The sequence below is a fragment of the Lithobates pipiens genome, unplaced genomic scaffold (genome assembly GCF_037356315.1).
Source record: "Lithobates pipiens isolate NorthernLeopardFrog02 unplaced genomic scaffold, aLitPip1_a1.2 Scaffold_10, whole genome shotgun sequence".
Lineage (NCBI taxonomy): Eukaryota > Metazoa > Chordata > Amphibia > Anura > Ranidae > Lithobates > Lithobates pipiens.
In genome coordinates, this window is record NW_027507686.1 from 162,303,124 (window position 1) to 162,315,175 (window position 12,052).

General features: G+C 43.8%; 1 protein-coding gene across 1 annotated transcript in view; it reads left to right on the top strand.

Annotated features, from left to right (window-relative positions):
• DEAF1 (DEAF1 transcription factor) overlaps positions 1–5,370 on the top strand; it is a 65,928-nt gene extending 60,558 nt beyond the window's left edge. The window contains exons 11-12 of the mRNA XM_077458809.1: positions 1,221–1,310; positions 2,907–5,370. Coding sequence (XP_077314935.1) covers positions 1,221–1,310; positions 2,907–2,999 — 183 coding nt within the window. The 3' untranslated portion in view covers positions 3,000–5,370. The remainder of the gene's footprint in view (positions 1–1,220; positions 1,311–2,906) is intronic.
• Positions 5,371–12,052: the final 6,682 nt, after the last annotated feature.

A 12,052-nucleotide genomic window follows, 5' to 3' on the forward strand; every position in this document is an offset into this window, starting at 1 on the left:
GAGAAAGAATAATGGGGGGGGGACTGGACTTTAGATGGAGAGCCAGAAAAACAGAAGGGATGGGGGCTATACTTTGGTGAGACAGCAAAAGTATGTGCAGACGTACAAGTGTGCTACCTTCGGTTAACGTTACCTAGCTCACTGACTTTGTCAGATTACATGAGCCGTTTGTTAAATATAATTTTTTTGGTTTGCAAACCAGCCACTGCTAAGAGAAGCTCCCAGTTCACTGGTTCTCAGATGGAGAATGCACTGCAGCTCCCATGCACCATTTGAGAGTATGTCCCCCTGAGTTTTTTTTTTTTTGCACCTCAGATTAGACAGGCTAGATCCAGGCCTGTGCTGAAGTATCAGTAGAGCCTAACACAGGTAATGTTCAAGGTAACAGGTGTGAGGTGTAGGAAGGAGAGGTGAGGAATAAGTTCAACAACTGAAATTAGAAGTTAAAACCTCTACAGCGGCCATGTTTTAACCAGGAGTCAGTAGAAGCTTAGGGTTTCTCCACAAGTTGCCAGGGGTTTCTGGAGCTGTGGCTGATGTTGCCTGCAAAATTTCAGGGCCAATGCCAGTTGGCAAAGCTAGCTGCAGGACACCAATGATTTTTGTTGCTGTCTGTATGGCCAGGATTGCTTTTATTAAGGATTCTTCAAAACCTGAAAATGATGTTCGGGGCAACGCTACAGTCTTGGTCATCCTATTGGAAATATTAGATTATGATTATTTATTTAGATTAGTGGGAAGACAGATGACCAAGTATTGACCTATAGATGTTACTAAAATATGGTGACAAAAGACAGAACTACATTATCGGATTGGTTTAGAGTTTATGAAACTGTGAGGTTTATCTACTGAAGGCAAATAGACTGTTCACTCTGCAAGTGCATTTGCGCCAGAGCTTAGTAAATGAGGTAAAGCTTCACTTTTCAAAGAATACCCAATCATGTGCAAGGAAAATGAAATAAAAAAAACAGCATTTTTGCTTGCACATGATTTAATGGAAGTCAGCAAAGCTGCTCATTTACCAAGCTCTGGAGCAAATGCAAGGGCACAGTCTATTTGTCTTTAGTAAATCAACCCCAATGAAACTTACTGCCCACAGTTGGGCTGCTGGATGGTGTTTGTACTCCATTAAAGTAGTCATAGGTATGATGGTTTTAAGATGTCCATATAACATTGTATCTTTGGCATTCTAACACTGTTTTGGCTTGCTCTGTATTTAGCAGTCCTGTGTTAACTGTGGAAGAGAAGCTCTTAATGAATGTACAGGCTGCCACAAAGTTAATTACTGCTCCATCTTCTGCCAGCGCAAGGTAAGATTAATCTTCCATACATCTATCTTTGAGCCTAGTTGCTGTTTATAGTATGTGTGCCATTGCGTGGGACATTTGCATGATAAAAGAATCACAGGAATTCAAATTGAGCTTATTCAGTGATGCAATGCAAAGAGCACAGACAATTTATTAAGTGCAGAAACATTCAGCTACATATTTTACATTATTCTAGTAGATATAGGCAAAAATTAGCAGGCGTAATATAATATACTGGGGAAGAGATGGGTCTATATAGTGTACCAGATAGAGCTGTGCATCACTGGTCTTTCGATTGGATTATGATTATCCTGTCAGTACTTCAATTAAATTATATTCCATAATTCATAAGTGCAGCCTTATCAGTGGCCATCAGTGCCGCTTATCAGTGGCCATCAGTGCAGCCTCATCAGTGGCCATCAATGCAGCCTATTAGTGCCCATCATTGAAGCTCTGTCAATGAAGCTCATCAGTGGCCATCAGTGCAGCCTTATCAGTGCCCATCAATGCAGCCTACCAGTGCCCATCAAGACAGCTCATCAGTGACCATCACTGCCCATCAGTGCAGCCTCTACAGTGTCCAGCAATGCAGCCTCACCAGTGCCCATCAGTGCAGCCTACCAGTGCCCGGATCACACAGAGCAGGGATCTCCTGCTGAGACACAGAGCTTGGATCTAAAATGCCTGGTGGCCGCTGTTGACAAAGTCCCACCTCCTAGACCGGCTCCTATGATACACATCACAATGATTAAATTTCTTAAGCATTGGATCAGTGTGCCGCCTATCATATGAGCCAGTCTGGGGGGCCAGACTTTGTTACAGCTGCCACCGTTCAAGCTTTATGTTACAGCGAGATATCCCCGCTCTGTGTATTCATGCATACACTTTTAAGCATGGAGGGAGGGGAGGACTCTGACAGGGGTGCGCCTGGATGATGTCATAGAAGCAATTGTGACTCAGCCGTTCTCTGCATCAATGCGAAGCAGAATAGTTTGAGGCTCAATCGCAATGCATCGATTATACGATTATTTTCGACACCCCTAGTACCTGAGTCATGTGCAGTTAGCTGTATGAAAAACAGGTAATCAAATGAGTATTCATTTTGCATGACTAAGCATTTTAGCTCTTCTACATTAAATCTTTAAAAATCCCATGATGCAATCAATTTCAGTAAGACTGTTAAACTTTACATTATTCAACTGCCATTTTGTTTCATACAAAGATGCTTCTGGATAATCATGCAGCTAGTCCATATGATGCAAATGACTGAACCAGTCCAGCTTTCTTGTTCTGAGAAAGCAGTTGGGCAATGGTAGACAGTCATATAAAAGGAAAAGGAGGGAAGATGTATGACAGTCCATCATGGTAGTTTTTTTGGGGAAAAAACGCATCTGTCTCATGATATTATTATTACTATACAGGATATGATATAGCAAAAGAAACCTTTAAAGATACATGCCTTAGTACTAACATGATTTTTTTTAAGGTTATGCAAGTTTTACCAGTAAATATTGTCTGTACTGATTTACAATGGAAATGTTCATTCCAGTTCATTTAGTTTGACGTTTGACTTTGGAATCATTGTTTTGTTTTCTTAAGGACTGGAAGGATCACCAGCACCTTTGTGGCCAGAACCCCACCTTGTCTGTCCATGCAGAGGATGTTCATGTCACAGAAAAGGATCCGGTCTGATTATCTTCAAGCAGTATGTCCTACTAAGAGCTCCATGAAACCCTGCCAGGCAGACACCGATAGGTGGATACAAGCATGCGCATAGGACCAGGAGTGGATTCTCAATGATTGCAGGATGAAACACACCAGCTGAATGTTTTTCAAAAACATTTTTATTGTACATGGAACCCAATTCCATAGATTTCATTGTATAGTACCAGCACTCAGATTACACTCTTTTGCTATGACTGTACCAGCAGTCTAGTTGCAATGTGCAATGTCCTGTGCGTGCAGTGTTGGCTATAGCTGAAATTAAGCAGTGTGACATTGCCTATCGCTGACTTTATGCTAGCTATTAAGGATGAAAGTAATCTCAAATGTTTTTCTCCAGTTTCAGTGAAAAAATGAATAGGTTTTATCCTGCTGAGTCTAACTTGTCTGAAGGGTTCCTTCCATCCTTGGCATGGCCAAGGCAAGCTGAAAGTTATTGTAATCTCCATAAGTTTCAATGGAGAATACACCAGATTCTACAGTGCAAAATATTGCTTCAAACTTTTTAAATGGCTGAAAGGTGTAAATATCTATAGGAGACAACAGATTACTTCTTAGAGGCTGCATCTAAGCATGCAGTAAATATTATAAGGACACTCCCTTGATTTTGCAAAGGGAAGTGCTACCATATTATGAATTTACAGTGAGAATATTTTTCCAATTAATTTTTGCCTCTTGAGCTAGTGCCAACAGATTACTTTGTCACCTGTGGCTAAATAGAATGGGTCGATCTGTTTCTTTTTAACTGTAGAGCTATTAAAATCTGTTCCCTAACAAAAAAAAAAAGAATTTATAGCAGGGTACAAATGTGTAGGTCAGCTATGTAGGTCAGGGTAGAAGGCGGAATACCAACCTGAATGTTAACCACTAAGCTCTCCAGAGGTTTGGGTGATACCACCATCTTCTTCCTGTTGTAATCACATCTGTTAACAGAATTGCAGTTTCTAGAGGTTAGATACCATGGACCTCCATGCACCAAAAAATAAAAAAAAAACAACCTCTTGTTACATTACACCTTAGTACTGTCTGGTTCTGTTGACACCACGGATTTACGTTACAGTTGCTATGTGTAGCTCTCTACATTTATTCTGTACTCTGCTAATATAGCACTAGCTGTACAATTATATTAGTCTTTATGACACCATCACTGTCAGGATCTGCTGCCATGCTTCATTAACCCCCCTAGCGGTAATCCTGAGTCTGGCTTGGGTTGGAAATTTACTAGCAGGAACGGTAACCCCGAGCCAGACTTGGGATCGCTTTGCTGGATGCAGGGTAGGACACAGTGAGACTTACTTACCTTGTCCCCTGGATCCAGCGATGTCCGCCGCGCTGTGTGATCGAGCTGTCCTCCGCTGGATTCACAGTGCCGAATGCCGCCGAGCTCCGTTCCCTGCGGCGTTACGGCGCACGGGAGCGGAGAACGGCACCAAATTCAAAAAAGTAAAAAGACACAAAACACACACAGTACTGTAATCTTACAGATTACAGTGCTGTATTAAAAAATTACACACCCCTTTTGTCCCTAGTGGTCTGTGCAGTGCCCTGCATGCACTTTTATATTATAAATACAGTTTTTTTCTGCCTGGAATTTGGAGATTGTCCATAGCAACCAGAAACTGTCCCTTTTTCAGTGCTTTAGGATTTGATTACATTATTGAATACTTTTTATTATTCTTTATTATATTATAAACTTTATCATACCCGGGATGTCTGCTAGACTCTGGTTTGAAGAGATTTAAGAGCGTTATTCATAAGAATTACAGGACTACAAAATAAAACGCCAGATTTCCATGCAAAATAATTGTACCGCTTTCAGCACCTAATTCCAGACTGAATCATACCGCCAGGGAGGTTAACAGTAAGTGTCCAGATTAGGGTCTGATTTTTTTATATTATTAGCTATCTGTATAGTATTTTAGCTATCTGTAGTGGAGGAGGTGATGACTCCAAAATTTTCCACCAGCTAAAACTGAACATTTCCTCATGCAGTAGGATAGGGCTATGTGCCATGCCATGTCCATCAATGCCAGCATTACTGTAGGAGGCAGGTGGTGAGAATATAGCACAAGGTATATTTTGTTCTCAGGTATTCATGCTGTGCACAGTGATAAAAACAGGCCTGTCAGTATACAGCTTTGTCCCATGATGTGGCTCAAGGACACTTTATTCAACTTTTCTATTTTTGATACAGTCACTTCCCAGGGAGAAATGTTTGCTGTCACAGGGAAACTAATCACAAACGCATTTTGCTTCTTAACAGAATTCCTTTAATATCATATTTGTGGGGACATGCACTCAACCTGGTGAGGGTAAAAGTGAACTGGAAAACTAAATCTAGCCCAATCAGGGCTCGAGTCCTGCGGGAACGCGTGGGAACGGCGTCCCTGCACTTTTTTCACAGCAGGAACGCCGTTCCCTTTGCAGACTAGAGCCGCCCGAGCCGATCCTTTACTAAGCGCCGATGACCAGCATCGCCGCATAGTGATGGACAGAAGGACACAGTGCAGGAAGGAAGTCGGCAGCCGCATCTGCCGATGCCCAGTCTGTAGATCCGGCCGCTGCTGCCCACAGCTACTGAGGTGTGTGAGCGATGCCGGAGTGATCTCCAGCCTTGTTTGCTGCGCCGGAGTCTGGGAGGGGGGACGTGTCTGACAAGGGGAAATCCCGCCCACTGCCCCACCATGCAGTTTGACATGCCGCTCAGACTCTGAAGAGGGGCAGCCAGGAGCCGAGGACACTATTGTAAGGGGAGAAGTGTATGGGGGTGAAAAGCTGTGTGGTCTCCTCATGCTGTGTTTGGATGACTGGTGGCAGCCTACTCTGCTGGAACTTGTAGTGCCCTCTGTTGGGGGCTGAGATATGGCAGCCTCCTATGTTGGGACTTGTAGTGCCCTAGACTGTGGGTGGACTGAGGAATCCTCAGTCCCCCACAGAGGGCACTATAAGTCCCAGCAGAGTAGGCTGCCATTCTTCAGTCCCCCATAATCCAGGGCACTACAAGTCCCAGCATATCAGGCTGCTCTTACAGAACAGGAGAAGGAGATGGGAGGGGGATTTGTACTGGAAGAGGAGAGAAGGAGGTGGTTTGAGATGGGGGAGGATTTGTGATGAGATTGGGGATTTTTGCTGGGAGGGGGAGATGGCGGAGGTTTTTTTTCTAAGAGGGGTAATATATGCTGGGAGGGGGAGATGGGGGAGGATTTGTACTGGGAGAGAAGAGAAGAAGGCACAGGTTTGAGATGGGGGGGGGGGGGATTTTTGCTGAGAGGGGGGATTTTTTTGCTGGGAGGGGGAGAGGGGGGATGATTTTTGCTAAGAGGGGGGATTTATGCTGGGAGGGGGAGATGAGAGAGGATTTGTGATGAGAGAGAGAATTTATGCCGAGAAGGGGGAGATGAGAGGATTTGTGATGAAGGGGAGAATTTATGCTGGGATGGGGAGATGGGGGAGGACGTGTGCTAGGAAAGAAGGTGAAGGCAAGGGTTTGTGCTGAGAAGGGGAATTAGTCCTGGAAGGGGTTATATGAGGGTGAGGATTTGTGCTGAAAGGTGGGATTTTTGCTGCTAGGGGGAGACGGAGGGGACAGGAGTCTGTGCTGAGAGGGGGGATTAGTACTGGAAGGGGTTATATGAGGGTGAGGATTTGTGCTGAAAGGTGGAAGTTTTGCTGCTAGGGGGAGACGGAGGGGACAGGGGTCTGTGCTGAGAGGGGGGATTGGAGGTAAGAGAATTTGTGGATTTATGTTTTAGGTGGGATATGGGGAGTGAGGATTTGTGCTAAAGGGGGAGGTATTTGTGCTAGAAGGGGGCATATGGGGGTGAGGAGTTTTCCCTGGGCACTGGATGATCTTGTCCCAGCATTGGCGCACTCTACAAATTGCAAAGGCAGAGCTGTGAAGAGAGAGGGCCAGGTGCCGACGTGAGGACTGGATTGGAAGTTGCTGCAGCCTGTACTGATGCGGTGGCGACTATGGCGGCCAGGAACGGCAGACTCGTGAGTACCTAGTGGCTCTGCTGAGTGAAGTGACACACACACACACGTGTTTCTTTGGTAAGATAGCCCCCACAGCTAGCTTAGGTGTATAGAGTGGCAGTCGGAGGAATAGTGTCCCATCATTTTTTTTTTTTTTTGGTGGGGGAGTGGATCTTGGGTGGGAGTTCCCACACTTTTTTCCCCAGGACTTGACCCCTGAGCCCAATATATAGCTTTCTAGTAAGCAAAGGTATAAAGGTTCTCTCTTCAGTAACTATGGTTTGAAACAGTGTTTACAATGCTATGCAGGGTTTGGTTTTGAATTATACACAGACTGTACTTGACTTAATAAATACAGAGTATTACTTTTTAAGACCTTTCCTCTATGTTCTTTTGAGTTTGCTGCACATCAACTACTCCAACGACAGTTACACATTTTTTTAAACTAATGATTATCACCTTTGAAGAAATTTGTTTGTAAAATATGTTACCATTATAATAACTTTTTGTCCTTTCCTTGGTCGGATATTTAGGATTTGATCTCCTGTTCCAATATTTGTCATAGTTATTTTAAGAATCATTTTATTTTAAAAGCTTTTTTTTCCCTTCTGACACATGATCTCTGACACTATCAGACCATCACAGATCTTAGATTAGTCATTTGTTAGCATGAGCTGGATGATCAATGGTTTTCTGACTTCTTAGCACTGACTTCCATGAAGTCTGGGCTGCCAGTTATGTATGATCTCACATTGGGTTGTAACCATTGAATGTTGTGGGGCTAATGCAATTTGTGGTTCCAATATTTATAAAGATTATAAAATCTTGTCTTACCTACCTTAAAAACCAAAGTGTCAAAAAAAAAAAATGTAAGAGCCATACCCATCAGAGGCCAGGACCAGGGGTGGGCAGAATGGGACACTGCCGAGGGGATAACAGTAGGTGGGGCCTTCTTACTGCTTCCAAGTTCCAAAACAGTGATCAGTAAACAGGGCCAGGCTTTAGCTTTATGTCTACTTAAACAGCTACAGATGTAAAAATCAAGAAAATGGCAATAATTGTCCAGTGCAAACCATGGACAGCTGGGGTGAAGGGGGCAGTGAATAAGCACAAGGTGGTACACCAATTTTACGACATGCACTAGGAGTGAAGGAGAGTGTGCAGTTTTACATCCCTGCCCAGGGCACTGAGCGAACCTGTCCCGGTACTGAAGCCTCAAGTGGTGACGTAAGGTGAATCTTGGATAACAGCATTTTGGTTTTGAAACTCTCATTTGCCTCTTTACCCCATCTGCTTCCTGCTTATTAAGACAGTTAAACAAAGGTTGCAGTGATTCAGAACCTTCTCAAATGTCTAAGACAGATACTCGCATGCTTCTTGCACTGTTCACAACTTAAATCATGAAGGCAGAGCTTATCATCAAGATAGAGAATGAGAAGCTAGATTGTTATTCCATTGATTGATAAGAAGATGACTACAAATCTTAGCTCCATAATCCTCTCCATAGTATTTTAACTGAAGTCTCATTCTTTGATTAGAGGGTGTTCTGCCCTGAACAGATAAAGAGATGTCTGTTCTGGAAAGGTCATTTTGGAGAGGCAAGAAAAGAAGCAGGTGCATTTTTCGTAGGTAGAGACTAGACACCAGGAACTAGAAAAAGGTTTATAGGGTGTTGAAAAACTATCATTGTGCTTGGCTGTGTTTTGTGCTTTGTTACAGAGCACATTGTGTTGAAATCGAATGGCCTGTAAAGATAAAACACCTATTGTGTCTGTTAGAGATTGTTCTTTGAGTGAGTTATGGCTACACGCATACATTGATTACCTTGACACATGGTGCAAGAAATATGCCAGGTCTCCCAGTGCATTTGTCACCATGGGACCTAACAGTATATGTGGAACAGAAAAACAGGAGTTACATGAACCCTCCTCCAGAACTTAAACATGTGACCCCTGTTGAAGCTAAGGTACTACTTTTTTCTTATCGTACATCACGGGACACAGAGGCATAGTAGTTATGGGTTTTAGGCCACCTTCAAGTGATGGACACTGGCACACCCTAAGACAAGAAGTCCACTCCCTATATAACCCCTCCCACTACTGGGAGTACCGCCGTTTTTTCACCAGTTTCTAAGGTGTCGGTCATGAGTTTAAAAATGTGCTGTGCTGAGCTCCACTGGAGCAATCCTTGCTGGGGCTAGCTATGCAGCCGGATCAATTCGAAGTGTCTTTTAGGCCAAATTGAATAGTACCCGGGCCTCGTGTCTGAAGAAATTAGGTTTTGTCTGTAAACGCTTATCTTTTTAGAGAGCTGGACCCGATATCCAGTACTTTTGGTATTAAGGCCATACAGTTTTAATGGTGGAGGTGCTATTACAGGCCCAGGATTGTGGGTTTCCCGAGGGGCCCCAGCTCCTGAATGTTCATTAATGGAACCCACTGTGAAGGGTGAAGATTGGGTCTGTTGGTTTTACCACAGAAAACCCTGCGGCGGGAAAGGTAAGTAGAGTTTTCTAAGAAATGTTTTGAATTTTCTTATGAATGTCTCCTTTAAATTAGTAAATGTTGTCATGCCTATGTGTGAGCACTGGGGGCTTTGTGGAGCACATACCTTCTCATGCTTTGCTCACGATGTGTCTGGAGGAGCAGGTTTCCTTTCTCTCCAGTCAGCAGCAGATGTCCGGTAAATCTGGGGGGGAGGGGGTCCTCCTCACCAGACACCCCCACCCCTTTTTTTAATTATAGCCATTGTTCCTGTATTTTATTATAAGCAAAACACTTTTCTAGTCCAAGGCTCCTGATATTTTTCAGAGGAATATATAGAAATATTTGAGAAATTGAGAAGTCAAACAAGTGCCTCAATTTGACTTCAATAGTATCTAATTAACTGCTCTGGAAGACAGACTTCTGTAGTTTAGTTAGTTGGTTAGTTTTCCACATCTTCCAGTTTCTACCTGCAAATCTGAAGGTATATAATGTATGTCGGGTTCATTTCTTATATATTTATTTCATATAAAGGCACTTAATTTGAGAAGAAATATATCATCTGTCGTTTTGTTTTTTTTCCTGTGTACAAGCCCTGATTGGGTGATACGCATTAGAGGAATGTTCCTAAGGCGGAGACAGGCTTTGCCATGTTTGTGGATGATTTTTACAATAAACGTCAATGCTTTTGGCCGATCCAGTGTGCAGTGGCTCTTCTCCCCACTCCTAATTAACCCCTTAACGCTGAGGATGCGCATATACGCGGCTTCACAGAAGTAGGTCTTCACCCAAGGGCAGGGCAGTCATCAGAAATTTGGGACCCCTTACACAGCTTTAGTCCTGGGCCTAACCACCAACATTCCCCAGGTCCTACTCACTAGCCGTCCCACCGAATCTGCCCACTGGCCATCCCAGCAAGTCCTTTTAGTGCACCCACTTTTATTTTAACACTCTTACAACTTAATATATGAAAATGAAGTGCATTCCAAGTCATCAGTGCTTTCAAAATTTAAGAATAAGGAGATATATTTTGGCCAAATAATATGAAGGCTGCCACCACGACAAGGTAGTCTGTTTTGAGAAGGACCCTACACTAATACAAACTGCACTACTCTTTCAATGCCCCCGACACCTACCTGTCTCTTTATAAAACCCCCTGACACCTACCAACCTCTATATACGAGCCCCTGACACCTACTGTCCTCTACACTGTAAGACCCTTTGAGGCCTACAGACCACTATACCTACTGAACACCAGGGCTTTTTTTCTCAGAGAATAGGTGCCATAACTCTCCCTCCCCCAGCCAACTACCAAGCCCCCAACCACACCCAAGCTTGCCCCAACCATGCCCAAACTCCACCCCCAACCACACCTTCCTTAGGCTAGAGAAGTAGAGCAGTACCAAATAATGGTAAGGCTAAGAACACAGGCACATGGTTCAGGAATATGTAACACCTAAAGTACAGGACTCAGGATTGCATAACACACAGGGCCCGGAAGTGTGTATTGTGCAGTTGTGAGATGTGTGTATCACACAGGGTGCAGAAAAAAAAAAATCTGCAAAATGGACAGTACTAACATTTAATGTGAAGTATCCCTTGTGCTCAGAAATATGCAACATATTGCCTTGTGTACAGAGTGCAGGGGTCAGGGATATGTAAGATATAGCCCAGCACACAGAGTGCAGCAATAAAGCATATGTATTATGCAGTCCAGCATACACAATGCAAGACTCAGGAGTATGTAACGCAAAACCCATTGTACAGAATTCAGGAATACCATTCCGAGGCCTTTAATATGTCACATACACTGTAAAAGATGTATAACATGCAGCGCAGCATATAGAGTATAGCGGTTCTTGAATATGTAATGTCCAAGGTATGTTACAAAATGCTCACCACTGCACCCTGCATGCTTTGCCATACGTTACATACTCTTGGTCACTGAATTCTGTATGCTTTACTGTCCCGCAGTAAATTCCCCTGGTCTTTCCCAAGCAAAAACCCCTTCCCTTAAGTATCCCCCTCAAAGTAACTATCAAATTCTCACCTTTGCACGTCTCTTTGTTTAGCTCTATGTCCTCCACCCACAGCTTGCCTCTGCAACCCTCATTCACAGCTCACCTCTTTTTTTTCCCATGTTCACAGCTCAACTCTGCACCCCTATCAACAGTTAACCTTAGCACCCGCCCCCCACCCACAATTCTAATTTGCCCCCTTTTCAAAATCTTAACTCCTCACCCCTCACACACACATACCTTCCCAGTTCTCCTCCGTGCACAAATCTCCCTCTTTCCCAGGTCTTTCTGGACAAATCTTTCCCTTTCCCAGTTCTCTCTGCACAAATCTCCACCAACCTGCTTTCATCTCTACTAAAATTGCCCCCAGTTCCCCTATCTGCATAAATCCCCCCCCCCCCACACACACACACACTTTTCCAGTTCTCTCTGCAAAATCCCCCCAGCACTCATCTCTGCTAAGTCCCTAGCTCTCCTCTCTGCTACCCCCCAAGCTCTCCTCTCTGTACAAATTACCATCACCTCTCCTCACTGCACAACTTACCCC